The following is a 26,948-nucleotide window of genomic DNA, read 5'->3' on the forward strand; positions in this document are numbered from 1 at the left end:
GCCACCGATGAGGCCTAGGAGACCAGGAAATCAAGGAAAAGGAAGCCTGAGCAGCCAACCCTGGATTGAAGGTCTTGGTGCAAACATAGACTGACAAACTCATCTCAGTTTGCCTGGGACTTTCCTGGTTTTAGGACTGAAAGTTCAACATCCCAGGAATCTTGTCTTGGGTAAACAAGGATGGTTTGTCACTCTAAATAAACCTCTCAAACACAATGTTTTACTGTTTCAGAGCTCTAAGAGTTACAAAAGGTCAAAAGCAGGGACTGATAGCATGTTTTCTTTTTAACCTTAGGCAAGTTATTTATCCTCTTTGAGCCTCTTTCCTCATGAGTATAGTGGATTGGAGGATTAAGTGAAATAGTATTGTTTAAATGGGGTTCCCAGGAGGCACTAGTGGTAAAGAACCCACCTGTCAATGCAGAAGTCAAGAGACGGGGGTTTGATCCCTGGGTTGGGAAGATACCCTGGAGTAGGAAATGGCAACCCACTCCAGTATTCTTGCCTGGAGAATCCCATGGACAGAGGAGCCTGGTGGGCTACAGTCCATAGGGGTGCAAAGAGTCAGGCATGATTGAGCACCACCACCTTCTTCTGTTGGTGGACCGTGGGATGCTTCCACTTTAACCTCTCAAGATGCCCTCTGTAAAATCAGTCTATGGGCCTATGGCACTGGCACAGGAAACCAGAAGTGTAGCAAAGGCTGACTTTCCCATCCTTTAAGAGAAAACATTAGGATAAATAGCTGGCCCAATATAGCTGGAAGGAGAGTGGGAGTTAAGACAGGACACCTCCTTTGGCTCTCTCTCCAAGCTGATGAAAGCTACCAGAGTGCGATTCATCATCACTTGACTGAACCTTTATTGAACTCCTCAGTGCCAGGTGTTTGCTGGGGAAGGGATATAGTCCAGATGTTTAGTGGGAAAAGCCCTACCCTATCCTTCAAGAGATTTTTGGACTTAACTAATCAACAAAAACAACAGGCTCTGAGGCTAAAGAACCTGCCTTTTAAAGTACATGAACCTTCTTACATGGCTTTTCTCAGCCTGTTATAGAGGCGGTGACCAGCTACCCTCTGGGAGACCTCTGCAAGTGTCCAAGGCTGGCACCCACAAAACACATGTGGCAGGATGGAAAACAGGAGGCGGTGGTAGCGGGCTCCAGCCAGTTCTGCTGGAGACTAAAGGGAAGCAGGCAAACTGGGAATGACACAATTGGAGTTGGCAGTTTATTCACATCTAGGAGGCCATGTTGATACTGTCAGTCCCCTTCAATCTTTCAGGTCCTGAGCAGGTTTAATTGTTAGCATCACAATCCCCTGTTGCCCTAAGGACTCCATTCTGGGCCTAGAGACTCTTAGGGGACTCTAGCTGGCTTTCTGTGGGTAAATCAGACAGATCAAAAGGTAGGTGGGAAAAGACTGTTGATCTCCTCTCCTGGGTTTCTCTGTGCTCAGCAAATGCCCTCAGGCCAGCCTTGACACAGTAGACAGCTCTCCTGGTTTCCGGAGTCCTCTGATTGCTGCAAAGACATAGGCAGAAAAATTATGAAGCATGAAGCTGCCATACTGGGGGGATTCCCAGGCTCCCATTTGACCCCTCTGCCTCCCTTTCAATCTCACCCTACAGCACAACCCCAGTTCACTGCATCCTAGACAAGGTTTTAGGTACACAGATAGGTAGAAAAAGAAGTCCACAGTCTACGAGCTCTCTTTTTGCTGTCAGTCAGGCAATGAAAATGGAGCCTCACACTTCCCATCCTTGGCCATGCCTGAGCTGAGTGATCTGGGAAAGACGCAACTAGACCTTTGGGGCCATTAACTACACAAGCATTGGAACCTCTAGCCATATAAAGAAGAAAATAATTTCTACTCTCTCAGAGATGTGAAAAAGATAAAGATTAACAAAAAGTTTTAAATCCTTTGGAAGCAAACAGGCATCTTCTCATAGCTATTACTGGTACCTCAATTCTAGGCTTAAAGGTCCACTTTTTCTGGTTCTTCCCAGCCCCCGATTCTCAGCATTATCCACTGAGAATTGGATAGGAGAGACATCCTAAGCCTGGGGCACAGGCCAGGGCCCTAATCTCATGCCAAAGAATGTAACTGTGCTCATCTTAAAAAAAAGAAACGGCACTACCATCCCCCAGTTGTTCAAGCCAGTAACTTGGGGGCCTCTTCTCCCACACCTAATCAATCATCAAATTATGTTCATTCTCTCTCTTAAAAGTTCCTGAATCCATTCATTTTTTGACACTTTTGCTGATGTCACCCTAGTGTAGGTCTTCCTCAGTTCTTTCCTTGTAGATCTCCATAACCCATTCTCCACTCAGGAGCAAATGAAGTTTAAAAAGTAGAAATCTAACTGTGCCACTTCTTACCTCTGACTACTGAATTCAACAGTTTCCAGTGATGAGCACAGCATAAAGCCCAGATTCCTATCTCACCTTGAAGCTGCCTCAGCCCTACTCTCTGCCTAGAACGTGTTTCATGTCCTTTCCCTAGACCATCTCCCAAACTCTCTGTCTAGTTAACTCTGACTCTAGATGTCAGCTTAAACATTATTTCCTCAAGGAAACTCTCAGAGCTAGGTTAGCCCCCGTTTATGTCCTCACAGTACCCATTCTTTTCTTTCATAGCACTTATCACAATGTAGGTGATTTATGCTATTTAAGAGATTAATATGTTTAGTGTCTGTGTCCCCAGATATACTATAAGCTTCATGAGGTCAGGGCCTAGTTTTATGTTACTTACCATTGACTCTCCAGTGTCTAGCACATAGTAGGTGTCCCAGTTTATAACAGTGAATGTATTAAAAAAATAAAAGAATGAGAGGAGTCATTTATACTTCTCTGAGAGAAGCTTATGAAGAATCATTATCAGAACATCAGGTATTTCTCTTTTTCAAAGGCAGATGCAGAGTTTGCTTCCTACATTCCAACCCCAGAGACCCTGAGAGATTGGGAGCATTCATTTTGTACCTAAAGCGAGGCTGTAAGTAGGAAGCATGAAGGCTGATGGAGTCCAAAGAGAGCAGAGAAGAATTAGCTCTGTATCTCCATCTTCTGGCTCAAATGCTTTACATACCTGCTGAGGAGACTGGCTACCCTGAGGTGGTCTAATGCAGGCCCCAGAGCTAATTCAGGCATCTTAATGCAGTATTAGGAGCATGAACAGTATCCAAATTTCCAGCAATGTATTCTACTTTGGTGATTAATCTGGGCTGAGAGCCTAGCTGGACTCTGCCTGGAAACACCTCAAATGGGCTGTCTTTCTTCAGGAGTCCGCACAACCTCTCCCAATTTGACTGGGAAATGAGAAGGCCTCTTTGAAGCAAAAAGCTCCCCTGGTCTAGGTGAGGAAAAAGCACTGTGATAGCTTGTGTGTCTGTATAAAAATTCCAACCTGCTCATTCCTTCCTGAGATACAGCCAAAGACAACCAGCACAGCTTAGGCTGGGGGTGAGAAGTAGACTCATTGCTGAGAAGCTGCTGGATTTGTAGTCAAGGAATGTCAAGGAGCTAACCTCCAGCAGCATGGTCATGAAATTCAAATCCCTTCCAGATACAAAGTTCCTTCCTTTTAAAAAGAGAGCTACAGTTGGCAGAACACTGGAAAAGAACACATCCTCAGCCCCAGACCCATAGTAGGCTACTGAGTAGAAGACATACAGCCGGAGGGGTAGAAAATTGATTTTAGAGGTCAGTGAATATATCTGCTCCTCATTACCAAACAAATGGGTTTAGTCTACTGCTTGAATGCAGCCTCACTGGGAGCCATCAGGCCACAACAGGACTAGGGTGCAGTGCCCACCACAGGTCTTCGCTCCCAAGGGGCCTACAAGGGTAAAGATAGGGAACAAAAGAATGCTAGTCAGGCAGTGCACTGTGCTTCCTTCCAACAGCAGTAGCCTCACACAGCTCTATGCAGCCTGTCTGCTCAAGGCTATTAAATATTCATCAGACGCCTGCTAGCTTTAAATATGCAATAACAATTCAAAGAGCAAGAGGTACATGAGGGTCCAGAGAGAAAAAGGGAGGGCAAAGAAGGATCTAATTTTTTTAACTTTAGGAATCTGGAAATCAAGCTAGGGGTACCACCCAACCCATGTATCAAAGCTGGGAACCACTTCCAGTGTAAGCAAATCTTTTGGTGGCCACTGTAGATGCAGAGGAAAGACCAGGAGCAGAGAGACTTGGGTCTGGACTCTAGCTCATGGACCCCATGGTCACCCTAACAAGTGCATGTCAGTTTCCCAGGATAACTCTCACTTCACAAGGTTGTAAGAATTGCCCTAGATGCTGCAATATGATACTCCCTGGACAGTTAGCTCAGAAATGGTGGCAGAGACTTCATTCATTCAAGACTTGAAAGTGGTTAAGCAAAGCCTTGCTTAGTAATTCCTTAAGAGTGTGGTTTTCATCAATGGAGACTCAGAGAGTTTTGGTCTCTAATTCACAGGGTGGGTGAAAAGGACAGTATATAGCATGATGCCCTCAACGTATGGTGAAGGCCTAACATCCCTCCCTCAAATAGCCCAAACATCTGAGAGGAGAGATGGCTATTCTTTCTGAAAAAGGCTTTTAGGTAAGAGGGAGCAGAAGACAGGCATGAGGAGGGGAGAATACCTCCTTTGCTCTCCCACAAAGGAGTGATGCATATATGGAAGGTATTTACCATCTGCTTCCTTTACTTCCCCAGCTCACCAGTGCAAGGGCAAACACAAGTGTGCTCAAGTCACTTTCCTGGTTAAGGCCTTAAAATACCTCCCTAAACTTTAGAAGAATGTCCAAATTCCTTGACTAAAATGTAGCTTTTCAAAATCAGCACTAACCTACTCTCCCAGCCTGTTTATATAGGTGCTTAGCACATGTCCTGTTGAATGTTTTATACAGTAACTCACCCAACCTTCACAACAATGTAAAGTAAGTATTAAATTTTAAATATATAACTGTAAAATAAATATTATCTTCCCATTTTACAGATGATGAACCCGAGACTTGGGACGTCCCTGGTGGTCCACTGACTATGTCTCTGTGCTCCCAATGCAGATAGCCTGGGTTCGATCCCTAGTCAGGGAACTAGATCTTGCACGCTGCCAACTAAAGATCTGTATACCACAACACAGATCGAAGATCCCACATGCTGCAACTAAGACCCAGCACAGCCAAATAAATAAATAATAAAAATTAAACAAAAACTGAGCCTGGGAGAGGATAACCCACCCAAAGGTTCCAAAGCTAGTTGCCATTATGGAAAAATGTGTGTTAAACTGTGTAAAAATGGGATAAAATAGCTACTTCAGGTGGAGAAGATAGTGAATGGCATACAGTAAAGAATGTTAGAATTGACAAAAATGCAATAATGACCTTTTTTCTCTGATTTTATCATTTCTGAAATCAGGACTCATTTTAACACTCATGAAAACAAACCACTTTGTCAGTTTAACTGACAGTATTTTTTCTTTCTGTGCACTATTTCATGATGCATCTCATAACACATGCCCTCAGTGTCAATGAAATATGGTGTTTATCTTAAAGCAGCAGCATGCTTTTGGCATAGAGAATGGGTTTTGGTGTACAAAATGCTAATGGGCACCTCCTCCATGACTTGTTACGCAACTACGGTAAATTACTTCACCTCCCCTAGTAACAGCTGCCTCATTTACAAAAACAGACATACAGTAGATAGTCAAATTAACTTTTTCTCTCTTAGCTTGGGAAAGCTGCCTATTTTCTCTATGTAACTTTCTCTAAGAAAAAAGGGGGGGGGTCAATGGGGCTATCCGTGGTGATGCAGTGGATAAGAATCCGCCTGCCAATGCAGGGGACATGGGCTCAATCCCTGGTCAGGGAAGATCCCACATGCCACAGGGCAACTAAGCCTGTACGCCACAACTATTAAGCCTGTGCTCCAGAGCCTGTGAGCTGCAACTACTGAGCCCACACACAACCACTAAAGCCTGTGTGCCTAAAGCCTGTGCTCCACAACAAGAGAAGTCACTGCAAGGAGAAGCCCATGCATTGCAACTAGAGAACAGCCCCCGTTTGCTGCAACTAGAGAAAGCCCATGTGTAGCAACAAAAGACCCAGCTTAGCCATAAATAAATAAGTGATTTTTAAAAATGGGGTCAAGATCAATAATGGAAATAAACAAGTAATAAAATGAGATAAAGTTAAAATGTATATTAAAGTTAATAGTAACTCTGCTGGCCAACAGTAGCCTGTACAGATTCATGCAAAGCACGACAACATATCAAGAGGGAGTCCGCATGCTGCTTGATGTATTCTAACTCAAATGATCTTTGGGTGACATACAGTTTCAGGGTTTGAGATCAGGAGGGATTACTTAAGGTTCAAACAAATGAGCAAAATACCCACCAGCACCACCCTTATCCTCCTAGTTCAATTGGTTCAGGAGCATTCTGCACATGCAGGCAAGAAGCCTTACAGGCCCTAACTCTCAGGTTGCTGTTCCTGAAATAAAACACGGTCCGAGTCTGTTTCACTCTTGGTGGCCAGAAAGCCCTAGTGGCTGCTAACCCATCTCCACCTACATTTTTAGTCTGAGACAGGAGGTGGCAAGTGGTGGGAGAAGAGTAGAGTGGACAAACCCTAAGGCTATTTGAATGCTGCCATATCCCTAGATAAGGAAGGGTGAGAGAGTTTCTTTAGCAGCAGTGTCACTGATGAGTACCCTGGAAGGAGACGGGGAGAGAAGCAAAGGAGGCTGATGGTGGGGGAAGGGCATGTACGGGCTCAGCCTCTGTACATACAGCCAGGCGTGGTAGCTAGAACAGCCTCGTTTCCACGTTAGCAGCCTGCAGTGTTACAGGCATGACTTGGAGTCATCCATACCTGGGATCAAATGCCAGACCCACCAGTGATGAGCTCTTAATGATGCCAAAATAGTCTAATCAGCTATTGAGTAGCTGCTGTATGCCTCAAATTTTATTAATCAGTTTAAGTAATACCAACTTCAAAGGGGATAGATTTATACCTCTATGGTCAACTAATTTTCAACAAGAATGCCACGGTCTTTAAAGGGGAAAGAAAAGTCTTTTCAATAAATGGTGCTGAGACAACTGGATATCCACATGCAAAAGAATGTGAAATTCCCCCTCATATACAAAAATTAAAGCAAAATAGATCAAAGATCTAAATGTCAGAATTAAAACTATAACACTCTTGGAAGGAAAAAGATATAAATCTTTCGGTCTTTCAAAGAGACAATGGCTTCTTACCTATGACACCAAAAAGCATAAGCAGCAAAAGAAAACAACAGACAAACTGAACTTCATCAAATGAAAAACTGTTTCATGTTTCAAAGAAAATAAAAAGACAATTCATAGAATGGGAGAAAATACTTGCAAATCACATATCTGATAAGGGTCCAGCATCAAAATATATGAAGAAATTACAATTCAATAATAAAAAGACAAATAGCCCAATTTAAAAATTGACAAAAGATTTAAATAAACATTCCTCTAAAGACGATAAGACAAATGGTGGATAAGTACATGAAAAGATGCCCAACACTGGTCATTAGAGTAATGCAAATCAAAACCACAATGAGATACCAATTCACATCGTATAGGATAGCTATAATAAACAAAAAGAAAAATAGTAAGTGTTGGTAAGGATGTGAAGAAATTAGAAACCTCATTGTGGGTAGGAATGGTTTAGTTTCTGTGTAAAAAAGTTTGGCAGTTCTTTGAAATTAAACACAGAGTTACCACATGACCTAGCGATTCCTCTAAGATATATAACCCCAAAGTTAAAAACATGTCAAAAAACCCCACAAAAAACATATGTCCACACAAACTCTGTACATGAATGTTCACAGCATTATTCATATTGGCTAAAGCAGTAAATAAAATGTAGTACATGCAAATAATAAAACAGTGCTTGACAAAAAAGGGGAAGTATTGACAACATGCTACAACATGAATATGGCTTGAAAACATTCTCAAGTGGAAGAAGCCAGTCATAAAGGATTATATATTGTATAATTTCACTTTATGAAGTGTCCAGAATAAACAAGTTGAGACAGAAAGTAATTAATGGTTGCTTAGACCTAGAAAAGATAAGAGGACTGTGGGAAATGGTTTAATGGACACGGTATTTCTTTTTGAGGTGATAAAGACTTTCTAAAATTGATTGTGGTGATGACCGTACAACTTTGTATATACTGAAAACCACTGAACTGTACACTGAGCAAGTGAATAGTATGGTATATGAATTATATCTCAATAATCCTAACATGTCTTTTAGTTTGTATTAATAGGAGCTAACCGCTGGATCATGGAAAAAGCAAGAGAGTTCCAGAAAAACATCTATTTCTGCTTTATTGACTATGCCAAAGTCTTTGACTGTGTGGATCACAATAAACTGTGGAAAATTCTGAGAGAGATGGGAATACCAGACCACCTGACCTGCCTCTTGAGAAATCTGTATGCAGGTCAGGAAGCAACAGTTAGAACTGGACATGGAACAACAGACTGGTTCCAAATAGGAAAAGGAGTATGTCAAGGCTGTATATTGTCACCCTGCTTATTTAACTTCTATGCAGAGTACATCATGAGAAATGCTGGACTGGAAGAAACACAAGCTGGAATCAAGATTGCCAGGAGAAATATTAAGAACCTCAGATATGCAGATGACACCACCCTTAAGGCAGAAAGTTAAGAGGAACTAAAAAACCTCTTGATGAAAGTGAAAGAGCAGAGTGAAAAAGTTGGCTTAAGGCTCAACATTCAGAAAATGAGGATCATGGCATCCAGTCCCATCACTTCATGGGATATAGATGGGGAAACAGTGTCAGACTTTATTTTTTGGGCTCCAAAATCATTGCAGATGGTGACTGCAGCCATGAAATTAAAAGACTCTTACTCCTTGGATGAAAAGTTATGACCAACCTAGATAGCATATTCAAAAGCAGAGACATTACTTTGCCGACTAAGGTCCGTCTAGTCAAGGCTATGGTTTTTCCAGTAGTCACGTATGGATGTGAGAGTTGGACTGTGAAGAAGGCTGAGTGCCGAAAAATTGATGCTTTTGAACTGTGGTGTTGGAGAAGACTCTTGAGAGTCCCTTGGACTGCAAGGAGATCCAACCAGTCCATTCTGAAGGAGATCAACCCTGGGATTACTTTGGAAGGAATGATGCTAAAGCTGAAACTCCAGTACTTTGTCCACCTCATGTGAAGAGTTGACTCACTGGAAAAGACTCTGATGCTGGGAGGGACTGGGGGCAGGAGAAGGGGACGACAGATGGCTGGATGGCATCACTGACTCGATGGACATGAGTCTGAGTGAACTCCGGGAGTTGGTGACGGACAGGGAGGCCTGGCGTGCTGCGATTCACGGGGTCGCAAGAGTCAGACGCGACTGAGCGACTGAACTGAACTGAACTGAACCTATTTGCAGAAGCTGCAAACTGGCAAGTGATGGGCAGCATTTGGGTGGCACAGATGTTTTACAAGGACTGACACGAATCTAAGCAGACAGTAAACAACTGGCAGTATATAAAATCCAAATTTCTAGCTTTTCTTGAAAATCAGATCTAGCAAGTCTAACAAGTAACTTTTAAAGCTGGGAAAGAAACATAAATGATCTTCAAATACATGACAGGATATTCCTTCAGTGGTCTAAAGTAGAATCAGTTTAAGTCACTAGAGCAACTCATTCAAAATGAAAGAAAACTTCTAATACATGGAGCTATCTTAAATGAAATAAGTGGCTTTGGGAAGTAATATGTTTCCTATCACTGTATATATATTAAGTACTGAAATATACTATAATATGCATAAACCACCTGGCACAACTATTTTATAGTTAGGATAAAAGTCCAATATCCTTAATAGAAAGCCACCTTAACATACCTGACAAGGGTCTTCACTACCCATTCTATTCCAGGAAATGCCTCAGAACTTTTCAACCACCTGAAAATGGAGAAGTAAGAGATCAGTATTTTGAAGAGGAAGTTTTAAAGACATACAAAATAAAAGATAGAGATCCTGCATGCAGTTTACACATTACAGGAGAGAAACATGCAACTTTAAAGAAATTTTAAGTAACATTTCATTGTGAATATCAATACGGGGACCTAATAGGGGATAATCCTTGTACATTTTAAAATAGCTGAGCAGAAAGCTTTACTTTGGGGAGCAGCAGATCTAAACTACAGTCATTGAAATTTTACAATGTGTCATTTAAGATGTCAGACTTTGTGCCCAGGTTACATTACAGTTCACTTGTGATGGGCAGGATTATTAAGAGTTATGGCTAATTTATGCGGCAGCATATGGTTTTTCTTTTTACAGCTATTTTTATTAAACAAGTTTTGCAAAGTTTTAACATTAAAATTAACAGCTAAAGAATTGTTTATGCAAGTTGCTGTCACAGTTTATGTAAAAGAGAAATATGTGCTATTAAAATCAGACATTTAGGTTACCTTTGGTTTTTTGCGATGCATGTTAGCTTTACACATCCTGATTCTCTTGCGATAATTTTCCTTTAAAAAGGGGGGTATAGAGTGATCTCTTTTCATCAAAACAAGACATAATGCCCTGAAAGCTGACTTCAAACCATGGTTGAAAATTCAGTTATTTACACTTTATCACAATCTACAAATACATTTTTTTTGTTGGTGTGTTTTAAAAAGAAAAAAAAAATGTCCATCATGCACTGCTGCAGGCAGCTTGGCACTTCATACAAGAGGATTTTTCACCCCCGAGCAGTTTAGATTGCTCCCTTAGGGAAGGTATGAGAACCCTAATAATTAATGTAGAGGAGCGGAAACAGGGTCAACCAATTCCATCATTTCCTCTCTTGGTCTCAGTAGGTACAGAGCCAGGCTTCACACCAGATCCTGCCCCAGCCCAGTTCTTTTACTAACAGCATTTCTGGGATTGGAAGGGAAACCCTTAAGGGCACCCAGGGTTTGCTGAATTGTCATCATCTACCGACAAGTGCTATCCCTTTCCAAGCTCACAGAGATGATTTGGTGCCACACTTAGGGCCACCTAGGGGCTCTACAAAAGGTGCAAACTAGAGTGACTGGAACTTTAAATACTGAGGCCTATGTATGGAAACCAATCCAAGTTTTAGCTTAGTTTGATTCTTCTCTCCAGAAATCAGAGCTCGTGATAAGGATTGGATAAAACTTCTTTTAACAACTTCCAGGGGGTGAAAAAGCTTTGGTTATTTTTAAACTAAAACTTAACAACTCATAAACTTTTTTTTTGGTAAACTTAAAATAAAATCCCCCCCAACCACTTTTAAGAATGTCTCCAACTTTTAACAAGCCCATTAACTTTAGAGTTAATTTAAGTTTATTTGAAAGAGAAAACTATTTTATTGTCCACCCAAAAAAATGACAATTCATCACATTTACTTTGATTAAAAAAGGACTAAACTTTATTGACAAACTGCTGCAGACATTTTGACATAAGTTTAAGCTACCTATTTAGGCAGACTTACACATGTAGCATTTAATCTTCCAAGAACAAAATGGGAGGACGGTACAAATCCAATTAGGACTTTAACTTATGTACAAAGTGGATTTTGATTCCTTTTTCATTCAGCTGCAGTGTCCCTTTTTATATCATGCTAGTGTTGAGACATACTTGACTAACTTCCTTGGGAACAGTTCAATATTGACAACCGTCAACTTAAGGATATCACCAGCTTTTGGCCCCAGTGTCCAAGTGAGTTTTTCATGGAGTGTAGGATCTCAGATGGACAAAATACTGTGTCTTTTGAAATACTGAAATGTTAATTATTAGAACTATTACTGAAAGGTTGTTCATGACTAAAAAGCTCTGCATCAAATTCAGTTCAAGTGGCCAGCCCCTCTCCCCAAATCAACCTCTTTAGAAACTACTTCCCACTAAGTATCTCTCAACACTGTATGTCTGGGGCTAGATTTCAAAACCCACGTAATGAAAAATTCAGTTTTACGAACCTAATTTTGTTTTGTTTTTAAATCAATTAACGTTAAAAATTGCATCAACTATTTAATTCATTAGGATCTTTCATATTAAAATTTAACCTTAAGATTCAACCGCCATGTGTTTTTTTATATAAAGGAAACATTTTTAGAGACATCTGAGCTCACTTTTACATGGTGGCACCTACTGCCGTTAACATTTGTGATTTTAAATCTTAAACAGCCCTGAATTTTGAAATGTAGCCTAGTTTGGGATTCTGCAACTACAACTTTACGGGATGCCTCAAATCAAAACTAAGAGAAAGTTAACAAGCCTTAACTTCAGAACCTTTAAGCAAGCAATGTCACTTTTGAAACTAACAGGTTTGTGTTTTTTTTTTTACTCAACTTTTTTATTATAAAAGGTACATTTCTGTTTATATTTAAACAACAAAGAAAAAAGCATCTACACACTTAAAAAATTAATTCGATATTCCTAAATCTATTTTAACTCATTTTAAAATACTACATACAGAAGCCAGAATGCAGAGTTAAGAATGGAGTAAGGTGGGGAGAAGAAGGGGACCACGAAGAAAAACACTTAGACAATTACTTGTCTGTTGTGGGTAAAGCAACAGGAATCCTGGGAGATACAAGAAATCAGTAACAACTTTGCTCATAACTGATATTTTCCCCTCATGTTTGTTTTTAATAACGTCCATATGGGTGCTCTCTGTATGCTCCCTTCACCGGCCTAGCTGGAGGGGCCTTCAGCGACGGCCTGGTCCCATTCCAGTCATCCTGGCCTGTGGGGAAAAGCAAGAACAGTTTATAAACCATGTGCCAATGGCATTTTGGAATGGACAGGTGTAGGTCACCTGGTAAAGATCACCAAACATGTTGCTTTGCTTCCAATGCCTTGCCACCGCCTCTGTGGTTCTTACTTTTTTTACTCTGTTTCGCCCTCCCTCCCAAGCAGCTCAGGCAACTTCCCAGGTATAGGGCAGTTCTGAGTGGATGGCCAGAAGCAAACAGTTCAGAAAGGACTTGCGGTGATGTCCAGGAAAGAAGCTGTCCATAGGCAACATGCATGATCTATATTCCAGCCCCCAAACCTGGATAAACCCAACACCTTGCTTCAGACAGTGAGGAAATCAATCTCACTGGGGCTGCAATGCTCTTTCCTATTTTCAAAGCAGTTCAGGAGAGAGCCTCAAGTAAGGTGACAACTTCTGGAAGTCTTTCAGATTGAAAGCAACAGAGGCAGCTCCCTTTCCATGCAACAGCAAGTCAGATTTGCCTGTGGAGAAGTATCCTCTGGCTCCCTGGGAAAAGCAAGCAAGGGTCACATTTCAAGAATCCTCCACCAGCAGAGCTGGCCCACTGCTCTGGCGGTGGGAAGTACAATCAAATGTGTCAACAGCACTCATTAGGAGAATTCATTATCTCATTTTTGTGCCAATAGTCCAGAGAAGCTAGACAACGTGACTGCTATCCTCAAATGGTTTTCCTCTGTGTCACGGAAAAGCCTATAGCAAAAACAATCATGTACTTTTAGAGTTGATCTCTCATGAACGGGAGTTGTGTTTGTAAGTTTATTCTTTCCGCTCACCCCCAGTCTTTACCCAGGCTTGCTATTTCTCTAGGGCTTCCCTGGTGGCTCAGAGGTTAAAGCGTCTGCCCGCAATGCGGGAGACCTGGGTTCGATCCCTGGATCAGGAAGATCCCCTGGAGAAGGAAATGGCAACCCACTCCAGTATTCTTGCCTGGAGAATCCCATGGACGGAGGAGCCTGGGGAGTCCACGGGGTGGCAAAAAGTCGGACACGACTGAGCGACTTCACTTGACTTCACTTTGCATTCACAAACATCTGTTTCCATCATTCTAGGTCTAAAACCCCTACATGGATGTAAAGTTGCTATCTAAGCCTGTTTATACCTCTAGTACAATAGACATGTCCATCACTTTCTAAGTGACTTCTTACTGTACCAATAAGGCAGTATATTTTTCTAACTCTGTTTATAAAGGCAGAAATCGGAACAGATTAACCATGGCAGCATCATACCAGGAGCACAAGGAGCAGCCTGCCTGTTGCAATGCAGCCTTTTTTCTAGCAAAACAGAAATGTAATTTAGTCAAACACTTACAGAGGTCCCATTGTACTGCTCACCAATGATGGGAAATACCCTGGGGCAATCATACCACCCTTCTAAACAGTGGCATATGAGCAGAGCAGTGCAGTGTTACACATGGCAACTGTCCAAGACCATTTAGCTAGAGCTGGTAAAAACTGTTCCCCTGGACAAGTAGCTGACTGGCTGCAAAATACTATGCTGAGGAGGTGAGGAGTCTACCTGTGGGAACCCTAAGAGGCTCTTTCCTCTTTTCAGTTAGGTGTAAGGGAGACTGTCAACTACTATCTTAAGTTGTCAACTGCTGAGTCCCTTGCCAAGGTCTCTGGACTTCCCACAGGTATGCTGGAAACATCTCATATTTAAAAGGCTGCTCTCTCTGCATCTACTGCCACATGGCACTCCCTCTGGGGCCAATTATCACAGGGCCATATCTGGCTCTTGAGGATACCGCTTGAGCAATGTGTTTTCAACCAGGCCTCAGGAAAGGCAGTTTGGTCCTGCTGCCATTCCAGCATCTATAGCTCTCTTGGGATTAAGGACTAAGTTGAGATGTCTCCAAGAGTCAGGAAGTTGAACCGTCTTGAACCGGCTCCAGTCCCCAGTTTCTAATCTAACAGGCACCCTTCTTGCCCTCAAACTGCTCTTGTCATTGGGTCTCTTTCAGCTAGCATATCCTCTACACTGAGATTCTTTACAATGAGATCCAAAATTGTTTTTAAAAATGAGGTGGGTCAGAAAAGTTGGATATGATTCCATTCTTATTATCCATCAATGTGGCCTAGGTATCTTGCAGCAAAGGCTCAGCAACATAACCCAGGTCTAGCCATCTCCCAGCCTAAAGCAGAAACAAAGTCAGTGTCAGCCAAAAAGCCTGCTGCTCCAACCAGTCAACCTGGACCTTAGCCCTAGTTTAGGACATCTGCTTAGCCATCCAAGAGTACACCTAACTCATTTCAACAGTCTTTCTTTCTACTACACACCACACGATTTAAATAAGAGCAGGATTTCTAGTGTCACGTCTATCAACATGTTGATCTTTTTATGAGGTTTCTCCTTAGGTGTATGACTGCCTGACCCCCAATAATCCCATCACCAGCATTCTCCTGGGCACTTACTTGCACATTTTGTCCCACCACAGAAATAAAGACATACCATATGCTTCATAAGAATCTTGAACCTCCCCATGTCCATAGTCATAATATTCTGAGTCCCTGAAAGCCAAAGACAGAGTATTAGAGCTATACAGCAACCATGTTTCAGTTTTACCTTTCTCCCAAATGCTTCCATATATTAGTCATTTTACTGAGGGTGCAAAACAAACAAAAGTTCATTCTACCCCCATCTCCAAACGTAAAATATTTCCAAAACATGTACATACTAGATACTCATTTAAAAATTATGACAACTACAGCAAAGAAAAATGAATAGCACACAATTTAAAGTGAAAAAGCTCAACCAAAAAGCTCAGTGTTAACCAGTGTACACACACACATTCACAGGGCTCACTGGAAGAGAATAAGCAAATATGAAAAAAACTGTCTTGTCCCCACTGCAGAATTATGAGAGGCCTTTCCCATCACAGTTAAGACACATATATACACATACACAGAAACATGTTTTTTAAAAAAAGAGCAGAAAAAATCTGAGTTAAGTAATGGGAATCTAGTACCCTTTTAAACTTCTATGCAACTTTAATGTAGTTGTGACATTTTCAAATAACTAATCAAAACAATTTTAAGGCATTTTCCCTTTGTTCCCATGTAGTCACAGCTAAGGAATTTTTCATATGCTAATCCCAGATTCAGCATTATAATTTAAGATTCACAGTTTTCCAAATCTGCAGATCCAGGTGTGTGCCTTTCAGATGTCAAAAGCAGAGGCAACACTCTGAAAAGGTGATCCATCTGCTCCTTAGATTTGTTCTGCCTAAATCTCCCAGTTCTTCCAACTCCCTCTATATCCCAAGGACATGAAACAGCAATTCCACCACCTGACTCACCCTTGGCTCTGGCTGTAATAGCCTTCATAGCCTTCATAACTCTGTTCTGCGTATGTATCATCATATCCCTACGAACGAAATGAAACAGAAAAAGTCAGAATCACACAAAGTAGGTAAGGTAATATGGAGGGCTTATGAATGAACAGAACATGGAATTTCCCTCTAAAGTATTAACATCTGTTGTGGAATAGTCAAGAAAGAAAGGTTTAGAAAACGATCAATCAAATTAAAAAAACCCTTTCAGCTTGGGCAGGAAATAAGGTTCAAGGTTGAACTTTATCAGCATTATCAGTAGTAGTAGGGGGAGTCCCCTTATTAAAAAACACTACACATCAAGGCACAGCTTATTTCCTGTTTCATCTACATATGTATATAGTAAATTATACTTAAAATGGAAAAATCTTCTCTCATAGTTTAACAATCACTGCAACAGAAGAAGGCAGACTCTAAACCTTATAGGCAGTTCCTGCCACCTACATCAAGGGCCAAGGCCCTGTCACTCAACTTCCTTTGACAATCTGTTAGCTATTAAGAAATGGCACATGGTCCAAACGTCTTACATATTCTTCATATGTTTCTGGCGCAGGCGGCGGAGGCAAAGGTATTCTCTGGATGCCTGCTGTCCGTGCCCTTGGTGCTGGAGCACCCCTCACAGTAGGCGGGGGTGGCACTCCTCGAGTCACAGTGGCACCTCTCGTGATGGCTCCTCTTACTGGTGTACCACGCACTAAAGCCCCCCGAGGTGGCCCAACGCCACGGCCCCTGCAAAAAAGAGTTTATTTTAAATGGATATTTTTAATAAATAGGCTACTTTCATGTTCAGACTTGTCTTAAAATTCTGGAGCCAGGTAGATTTTATGATGCCTTAAGTTGACTATTATCAAAACAGAGGAATGGGGACTTCCCTGGGGGTCCAGTGGTTAAGGCTCAGTGCTGTCACTCCTGTGGCCAGGGTTCAATTCCTGGTCCTAGAGTTAAGATCCCACAAGCTGTGCAGCACAGCCAAAATAAAACAAAACAAAACAAAAACACAGAGGGATGTGTAGGTAGGTAAAGGACCCATTCTGGAAGGTTCCCCAGGCCCATGGTGGACCTGCTAATATATTATTAGTGGACAGTCTGTCTTAAGAGTCTGAATAGTTCATAAAGGTCAGTCAGCAAAGGTAAAATTCTAAAGTCAGACACCATTTAAAAATGCTGAAAACTGTTCAAAAGTTAAAAACAAACACCAGTTTCGACAGGACTGCTGCACCTGCTTACAGCCAAAGTAACCAAGATCTAAAATTCCACTCTTTTTTTTTTTTTTTTTTTGCTGTGCCGCATGACTTGCAGGATCTCAGTTTCCCTGATTAGGGATTGAACCTGGGTCACAGCAGCGAACATGCCAAATCCTAACCACTAGATCACCAGGGAACACCCTAGAACTCCACTCTTGATGCAACATACACATCCGGAGATCCCTTCTAAGCTGGAGATAAGGGCAGCAGGAAGATAGAAATGGTGCTAGCAGTCAGATTTACATCCCATTTCTAGCTGTCTCTATTATTTTTACCTGGGAACAGGTGGAGGAGGAGGTGCAGCTCCCCGGCCTCGCACTGGCACCCCACGTCCACGGGAGGGCTCTGGTACTCCATTCAAGTAGGAAAGCTCTAGAAATTGCTCCTGGCAGATATCATCCATCATATCCTGTGGATAAAAGATAATGAGAAAGAGTATTGTACAACATCTCTACCTTCTGCTGAGAAGTCATCTAGCCCACATGAGCCTTGGATGTGAAGAATAACTCTGAAAGCCCAGATGAAATCTCAGATTGTTCATTCTCTGAAGTCAAATGGCACACTACCTGTCACCTCTTTGAGGAAAATCTTGATGGCAGGCCCCTCATCGTTCAGATGAAGTTCTTCAAGATGTGGTCCCTGCCTAGCTCTCCAGATCACTTCCATCCTCTATCCATGTATAACCTCCTTTCAAGCCATGCTGAACAACTTGCAGTTCAGAACACGGCATACTCATACACATCCATTCTTGCAAACAGTTTCCTTTTCCTAGAATAATAAAAGCCACTACCATTAATTAAGCTCTACAGCTGGGTACCATATAATAAGCCTTACATAGGGTTTTCAGTTTAATCTTCAAAATAGTCCTGAAGTAGGCAGATCTTCCCATTTGGGAAAACAGATTCAGAAAGCATAAAACAACCAATATAAGGACATAGAGCTAGTGAGTGGCAGATTCTATATGTTAATTCAGAATCTCCAAAATCAAGGCTTTGAATCATTAATGTATCAATTAATCAATATATTGTTGCCTTTTTTTGTCCACCTGAAGGATTCTAATTCTTAGAAGATTTAATCAAAATTATTACCTCTTTTGAAAAACTTTCTCTTGATGCCAACTCCTCACTCTCTCTTTTCCCATGGCACAATGTAATCTTCTCTAAGCACTTACCACATCATTTAAAAAATGTCTGTCTGTCTTTCTCACTAGGTTATAACCTCTTCAAGAACCATTTCTGTAACTTCAGACCCAAGCATAGTATTCAGCACCTACCAGATACTTAACAAATGTTTGGGATGAACAAGGAAACTGAGGCTCAAAAAAGTGATATAATAACTTGTCCAAGATGATTCAGATAAAGCTCCCAGTCCAGTGCTCTTCCTACTGTACCAGTCTCTAAGGGGAAAACGGATAGCTCTGGTCACGGATGCAAAAACAGGCTCATTTGTTTTCTTTACAAGGAGGAAGAACCGAGTCAAATGCCATTTGTAAATCTTTTCACATATTTCCTGATGAGAGTCATTCAGTCTCAATACTTAGTGCACTTTTATATATCCCAGGTGTATACAGCTTCTAAAAGATTCTAGTCGCCACAGAGATGCTCCCTCCACCTCCACCCCCTGACTCTTCACCTCTTCCTACCTTACACATTTCTACTGCGTGAGACTCACATTAGAGAATCAAGTGACCAATGATGGGCCGTTTGCTCAGATTTCTCTAGCTGCCATAGCAACACTGAGGAAACCCAGATCTCCTTGGTAGGCTTCTTTTTTGAAGACCCACTTACATGGAAGTCTTGGAGATGTAGCTCTTTTCAGAAACATGCTGAGATTAATGATAAAGACAAGATGGGCATTCCTCTGCAGTTCTTCAGAAAACGGATGGCTCAGGATGCTTCAGTACACACCTCAAAGAGTAAAGAAGCCCCTCAAGGGAAAATTTACCAGCTCTGAGTTTTTTCTAGGATATTTTAAATATGCTGTTTCAAGCTGAACATTCTAATGACGACATACTTAGAAGCATAGCAGCTTAGACATTTGAGACAGTGCTGGAATCCTTGGAGCTCAGCATTATAGAGACACACTGCCTATATATTTTTGCTCTGCCAATTCTCACATCCTCTGACAGTTCCAACTCCCTCATTTTACATGTATAAGAAAACCAAGAACTATGTATCATCTCTTCTCAGTGATGAAACTATGATGCTTACTCAATTCTAGTTGAATAGTACTCCAAATGCTTCCTAAGGTCCCAGAGTCTTCTTTGGTTATTAAATATTGAACACTAAGTAGTATGTTAACTCTGAAAATTACCAGGTCTTGTCAAAAGGCAAAAAGTCATCATTTCCTACTTATTCAAAGAATGAATAACCTCTGACCAGGTGGTAACAAGGAAGACAGGTAACCTGGTCTGTTCCAACTCTTCCAAGGCCTTAAATACATTCTGAAAGAAGCTATATACCAATCTGTTTAATGTCCTTAACAGTTAACGCCTACAACCATCATGCCTCCTTCAAATCAACTCTACTTGAGTAAACTCCCCCAGGACAGAGTCTTGAATGCACTCAGGTCAGAATTTAACCCATTAACACTGGAGGCCAGATAACACATCATCAGACTAGATGATACTGTTATCATCATCTAGACTCTCAGGAGTCTATACTATAACCCCTCAACTGCAGGGGGGTTACAACCACCTTCACCATTTTCCTATAACCTCCTGGTTCCATACTAGCACCAAAATACTTAATTTATTGAAGACCTTGTTAAATCTTTGTTAACCAAATGTTGGAATGCCAAGACATACTGTGGATCCAAGATATTGACAAAAGATACTGGCATACAACTAAAATCACATTAAAACTAGGACTGGTAGAGTGGCCTCGGGGCACAGTGGTTTGAGAACTAGATGCAAGTAATGGACTACCTCAGAAAAACGAACATAAATGCAGAATTGGATATGCAATTTCAGGTTATGCAGAGACCCTGGTTAAGAACCCCTGCCTTAGCAATAAGCACAAGATCCTAGTTTTCTCTTGCTCAAATGATACAGGACATGGATTTCCTTACTGGTACTAGAAACTTCTTGACTTCCTCCATAGCATGGGCCATAAGAGCATAAGCCTCACATGGGGGTCCAAAGACTTCAATGAAGACATGCAGATCCATATTCAAGTGGGCGTATTTGGGGTCTCCACCTTTGCGCAACTCTTCCTCCTGTGGAAAAATGCACAAAAACAACATTATCACTTGGACTATGGAGAAAATGACACCTTTACCATTAGGCCAAAGGCACGGTAAGAAATGACTCCAACACCTAAGAAAAACCCAGTAAAGTGTAAGAAAAAAGTAAACTCTGGAGTACAGTAATTTACACAGTCTGCTAAACCTGCGATTGGTCTGCTGCTAAAAGCTAACTGTTGTTCTGAATTGCTGGTGTGTTCACTGGAGCTCATATTAAAAGGCACAGAAGAGACAAATGTAATTCCAGTCTCCATTCGGATAACGGCTGTTTGCCAAGCATCCATCCACTCATTCATTAATTGCCAAGCATTTGCTTTTATTAATAAACCCCAGGTAGAGCTGTTAATCACCAGCTCTTCTGATCTGCTTGTATAGAGAAGGAAAAAAGTCACAATAGAGAGAAGAAAATCTCATGTACACCTCATTAAACAGAGTATTATACTTCAGCCCTAATGTTCATCAATCAGGCTGCATACAAGGAGGCCTGAAAGAGTAAGTTTTTAGGCTGGAGCAGGTTATATCCCATCTAAAAAGCTGATTCTAGAAAGCTAAGACTATTTTATTTTGGTGGGAAGTTTCTCCACACTTAGAGAGAGTATAAAGAATATGGGGCTATGGCCTGGGGAAAAATAAGCTCTGGATTCTATTGTCAGGATTTCTCATGGTTCCTTCTGTGACATCTTCCTTTAGCATGCCTTACATTCCAGCTGGCTATAAAACAAACCAGCCAACTAATCCTCAAACTCACCTGCACTCACAACACTACTGCTCACATTTTTCCACACTAACTGGAAACAGAATGCTCTTCACATTTAGTGTCTTTAGCTGCGTAAGTTTCAGTACATTCAGCCTCCCCTTCCAAGTTTTCCTAGATAAGCTTACTAAGGCCAAAGCTGCTACTGCTATTTCCATTACTACACAGTCAAGTCAGAAAGAAAACAATCACCAGGGCATACCAAGGTTCTTCTCGGGTTGCCAAAGTAAATTAACTGGTCTATAATCTCTCACATCCAATGCGAATTTAAGGGAATCACTTTCAGTACACACATAAGAACTAGCTTCCATAGGTGTCCATACTGGACTCTAGGCTACTGGAAGGCATTCGGGTGTCTTCTTGCCTCATTAATGTGAGCTTACCTTGGCTTTGTCTCTCATTGAGCCTTTTCCCAACACAGAAATCTTTGCACCAGTCTCTTCTTGCAGTCTTTTGATTGTATTTCCCTGTGGTCCAAGGATCTTTCCCACAAAATTGAACTGATAGAAAATAAAGACAGATTTCTAAATGTGTATGTTCCTATAAAATATTTCTACATGTATTATTTATCTTCAATACTTTCTGTAAAGGAAGTAGAGTACTAACCACTCCCATTTTACTGAAGGATATACTGAAGTGGTACTGATAAAATTGATTAGCCAAAGGTTATACAACTGGAAAGAGGCTTCCTGGGAGGCTCAGTGGTAAAGAATCCATCTGCCAATGCAGGAGATGCTGGTTCGATCTCTGGGTTGCAAAGACCCCTGGAGGAGAAAACGGCAACCTATTTCTGTATTCTTGCCTGGAAAACCCCAGGGACAGAGGAGCCTGGCAGGCTACAGTCACAATGAGTTGGACATGAGTGAGCAACTGAGCATGGCATGGCACAAAACTGCAAAGTGGCAGTTCTGGAACTTGAATTCCTGATGTAGTATGGTGCTCTTTCCAAATTATCACTCCACAACTCTTTGTAATTTAACATACATAAACGTTTTTAAGGCAGTTACTTTAGAACAGAACAGACATATGGTACCCCCCTTTGGTAGTACTGGTCTGACTAAAACTAGTTTGTTTGTTTGTTTTTTTAAAAGGAGTAGTAGTAGAAACCATTTATTTAAAAGTGAAACTTTGGGAATTCCCTTGAGGTTCACTGGTTAAAACCGTGTGCTTCCACTGCAAGGGTCACAGGTTCCATTCCTGGTCAGGGAACTAAGATACCACAAGCAGTATACCCCAAATCAAAAACAAACAAGAGCAAAAAACTTTGAGTAAGAAATAAAATTAACTTATTCATTGTGTCACAAGGATTTGTGTTGTATTTCCTTTATTTAAACTTCAGCTCAATCTTTCGACAAAGAACAATAAGGGTTCAATTTTTTTCCTTTAAACTTGAAGCTAAACAAACATTTGAGAAGGAAATTCCTTTTTTGATAATAAAAAGATGGTCGCATTTCCTTCCTGGCTGTAGCTATGCTCTTAGTTGCAGGCCTGTGTGTCTTGCCTGCTGGATACAGTCATTACAAGCATGGGACAGAATCTTCACCAGGCCCACAACCTCTGCAAATCTTTTGTTACAGCTGGTGCTACAAGACACACCACATACTACACATTCTCATACTACGAAGCCAACTCAAAGAAATGAGGCACTCTTTCCCTTACCTTGGGATACTGCTTGACAGGTATCAGAACCCTCTCCTTCAGCTTCATGTTCTTGTGAGAAAATAAATCCAAGTAATTCTCCTCATCGTCCTTTTTTGAATCCCCTTTCTGAATCTTCTCAATTTCTGAATAGGACAAACAGAAATTTAATTTAGCTTTGTTCTTTTAAATAAAGGCAAAATTCTGAGTCTACTTAAAGCAGTAAGAGGGAATACTGTGTAATGAGACCAAATATTAATGAATAGTTCAGATGACTAGTGCCTTAATTTCAAATAAAGACAGGACCAAAGCTAGATGAAGCTGACTAGGAAACCAAAAGCCTGCTTCTTTTTATTTGGCTATTCTGGCTCTCAGTTGTGGCATGTGGGATGATCTCTGAGTCATGTGGGATCCTTTGCTGCACATGACTCTCTTGTTTTGGCTTGCAGGCTTAGCTGCTTTGCCATATGTGGGATCTTAGTTCCCTGACCAGGGACTGAAACCTCGTCCCCTGCATTGGAAGTCTGGAGTCTTAACCACTGGACTACCAGGGAAGTCTCAAAGCCTCCTTCTAGTAAGGGCAGTTTGCTCTTCTACTTTCAGCTGAAACCTCTACAGAGACAGTCCAATGTTCTTTAGACAGGAGATGAGGAAAGGGGGATAAACAAACTGGAAAAAATTAAAACATGCATCAAGAAAAAGTACAAAGCCATATCTTTATTATTATTATTCTACTTATTTATTTTGGCTGCACTGGATCTTTGTTGCTGCACTTGGGCTTTCTCCAGCTGTGGTGAGCGGGGGCTACTCTCCAGCTGCAGTGCTTCTCATTGTGGTGGCTTCTCTTGCTGTGGAGCACAACCCCAAGGTGAGGGCGCTCAGCAGTTGTGGTGCATGGGCTTAGTTGCCCTGAGGCAAGTGGAATTTTCCTGGAGGGATCAAACCCATGTCCCCTGCATTGGCAGGTGGATTCTTAACCACTAGACCACCAAGTAAGTCCCCAAAGCTGTATCTTAATGAAGAGACAAAGTTAATTTAAACACACAACTGAGAGTCCTATTAAAATTTTGTAACAGTAGTGCTTTGGATAGTAGCAGTCCTTCAAAGTCTGAAAGACCTGGGTTTTACTCTGCCACTCACTAGTTGTGTGAACTCTGAAAAGTTTAACTGCTCTGAACTTTGATGTCCTCATTTGTAAAATGGACACAGTATCTACCTCAAGAGATTGCTATGAAGACAGAATAAAGTAACATGGAGGGACTGCCTTGGTGTTCCAGTGGCTGGAACTCCTCTCTCCCAATGCAGTGGGGCCTGAGTTTGATTCCTGGTCAGGGAACTAGATCTTGCATGTGGCAATTAAAAAGATGCTGTATATCACAACTAAGACCTGGCACAGCCAAATAAATAAAATAAAATATGCAAATATGCTAATTAAAGCCCATTTCTTTCTTTCTGCTTTTCCTTTTGGCCATGCAGGATCTTAGTTCTGCCCTCATCTTAGTTCTGTCCCCTGCAGAAGTCCAGAGTCTTCACCACTGGACCACCAGGAAAGTCCTAAAAGCACATTTCTTAGGAAGTGTTTTAATATCTACTTAACACTCTCTAGCCCAAATTCACTCGGTGTCCTAAAGGAAAAAATGCACCAAGGTAATTTCAATTCACAGGTTAAGACAGTTTCATCAGCTAGAACCTTAGTATCCCAAACGACTCCTATCATTAGGAAACTCCATTCATTCACTCAGTGATTCCAAGTGTCTGAGTGCTTCCTATGGTGAGGCACACGAAGCACCATGGAAAAATTACTAAGGGCCAGAAACTTGGCCCTGTAAAGTATAGGAGAAACCACACAACCAGTTAGACATGGTCCCAATCTCCACTATGTCTATATACAAGGGGTACCAGTATACGAAGCTGGCAATTAAGAATAGTTAACAGCTACAAAAGGAGTACTAACAGAGATGGGGCAGAGTATGGAGGCAATGAATACTAGCAACTAAAACATTATACTATGGTCCACTGAGAATAAAACAAATTTTTATATGCCCTAAAATCAGTGGAATACTCTAACACAATGTTCTCCTTATACAACATTTCCAGTGTTTCTAACTTTCATATTTAAAAAAAATTTTTGGCCATGCCAAGGGGCATGTGGGATCTTAGTTCCCCAAGCAGGGATCAAATCTGTGCCCTCTGCACTGGCAACATGGAGTCTTAACCACTGGGCCAACCACTGGGCCCAATTATCTTCTGCAATTTAAAGATAGTTCAGTTCAGTTCAGTCGCTCAGTCGTGTCCGACTCTTTGCGACCCCAAGAATCACAGCATGCTAGGCCTCCCTGTCCATCACCAACTTCCGGAGTTCACTCAAACTCATGTCCATTGAGTCGGTGACGCCATCCAACCATCTCAACCTCTGTTGTCCCCTTCTCCTCCTGCCCCCAATTCCTCCCAGCATTAGAGTCTTTTCCAATGAGTCAACTCTGCATGAGGTGGCCAAAGTATTGGGAGTTTCAGCTTCAGCATCAATACTTCCAATGAACACCCAGGACTGGTCTCCTTTAGGATGGACTGGTTGGATCTCCCTGCAGTGCAAGGGACTCTCAAGAGTCTTCTCCAACACCACAGTTCAAAAGCATCAATTCTTCGGCACTCAGCTTTCTTCACAGTCCAACTCTCACATCCATGCATGACCACTGGAAAAAACATAGCCTTGACTAGAGGGACCTTTGTTGGCAAAGTAACGTCTCTGCTTTTCAATTGGACACTTTCCTTCCAAGGAGTAAGCGTCTTTTAATTTCATGGCTGCAATCACCATCTGCAGTGATTTGGGAGCCCCCCCAAAAATAAAAATAAAGATAAGGGTTCTCAAACTTCAGTATGCAGCAGAATCATCTTGACAGCCAGTTCAACTAGACTGCTGGGACCCAATCCCAGTCTGGGATTGCATTTAGGATTGTGTTAGGAATCTGCATTTAAAACTGTGACCAGGTGATGCTGATATTGCTGCCCTAAGGTTCACACTTTGAAAACCACTAGTTCAATATATGGGCTTCCCTTGTGGCTCAGATGGTAAAGAATCCGCCTCAAATGTGGGAAACCCAGGTTTGATCCCTGAGTCGGGAAGATCCTTCGGAGAAGAAAATGGCAATCCCCTCCAGTATTCTTGCCTAGAGAGTTCCATGGACAGAGGAGCCTGGTGGACCTTTATATACCTTAGTATATAAAGACATAATACTTTAAACACATTCTGCAAATCTAAACCTTTAACAAACTTTAAAAATAACTGTTTAGACTAAATCTAGCTATGATATACACAGATGAAGGAAAGTTACTGAGACAGAGTTCAGAATTCCAAACTGAAGGCTTCTCTGTTTATTAAAAAGCCTAAACTGAGATGTTATACACTTATAAGAACTGTAAATGACAGTGCTCTTTGCACTCCTATTTTTCATTACTTGGAGTAGAAACCAAATTTGACCTTACAATCAACAGACTAAATGCTTCATTCAACACCCCACTTGTTTACTGTTTCACAGCCTGTGTATCCTGACCTCCATCCCTTCCCACTTACTGCTAATATTAACTTTGCAGTCACTGGTTTTGAGCTACCATCTCTGAACACACTTCTTCTAGAGCTTCTGGGCTGGTAAACTGGGTACTTAAAATCTTCAAATGTCCTACAGGAACAAAGATGCCACATTTCAAATCAGAGGAGCTTCTAAAAATGTGGAACAAGTTATATACGTCATCTCATCTATGTCTGTGTGTTCTAATTGCTGCCATCTAGTTAGGCCCTTCAGCTGTACTTTGTATCACTTTCCAGAAACTTTAATTGGTCAGAACAAGAAGCTAAGACTTGAAATCTGTTAATCTGTATTCCCACAGGAAACAGGGCTGCAAAAACTGAACCCAGTAGAAAGGTTTAATATCACTGAAATGTGCCCTGTGAATATTAGGCCTTTCTAAAACATGCA

The 26,948-nt window shown here is 41.4% G+C and overlaps 1 protein-coding gene across 2 annotated transcripts in view; it reads right to left on the minus strand.

The window, feature by feature from the left end:
* Positions 1–1,040: 1,040 nt before the first annotated feature.
* The window catches only part of KHDRBS1 (KH RNA binding domain containing, signal transduction associated 1), a 35,479-nt gene continuing 9,571 nt past the window's right edge, over positions 1,041–26,948 (minus strand). Inside the window, exons 2-11 of one of the 2 annotated variants that reach the window (XR_011144644.1) lie at positions 22,996–23,120; positions 21,720–21,836; positions 20,409–20,555; positions 17,615–17,748; positions 16,623–16,824; positions 16,063–16,130; positions 15,216–15,274; positions 12,542–12,734; positions 9,881–9,940; positions 1,041–1,521 (exon numbers count right to left, since the gene is read on the minus strand). Coding sequence is in view for 1 of the 2 variants with exons in the window: in XM_068967242.1 (XP_068823343.1) it covers positions 12,637–12,734; positions 15,216–15,274; positions 16,063–16,130; positions 16,623–16,824; positions 17,615–17,748; positions 20,409–20,555; positions 21,720–21,836; positions 22,996–23,120 (950 nt within the window). In the remaining variant the exon portion in view is untranslated. Of the gene's footprint in view, positions 1,522–9,880; positions 9,941–11,360; positions 12,735–15,215; positions 15,275–16,062; positions 16,131–16,622; positions 16,825–17,614; positions 17,749–20,408; positions 20,556–21,719; positions 21,837–22,995; positions 23,121–26,948 lie in introns of those variants that run through there. The other variant, XM_068967242.1, reaches the window with a different exon arrangement.

The sequence above is a fragment of the Capricornis sumatraensis genome, chromosome 3, assembly GCF_032405125.1.
Source record: "Capricornis sumatraensis isolate serow.1 chromosome 3, serow.2, whole genome shotgun sequence".
In the NCBI taxonomy this organism is placed as follows: Eukaryota; Metazoa; Chordata; class Mammalia; order Artiodactyla; family Bovidae; genus Capricornis; species Capricornis sumatraensis.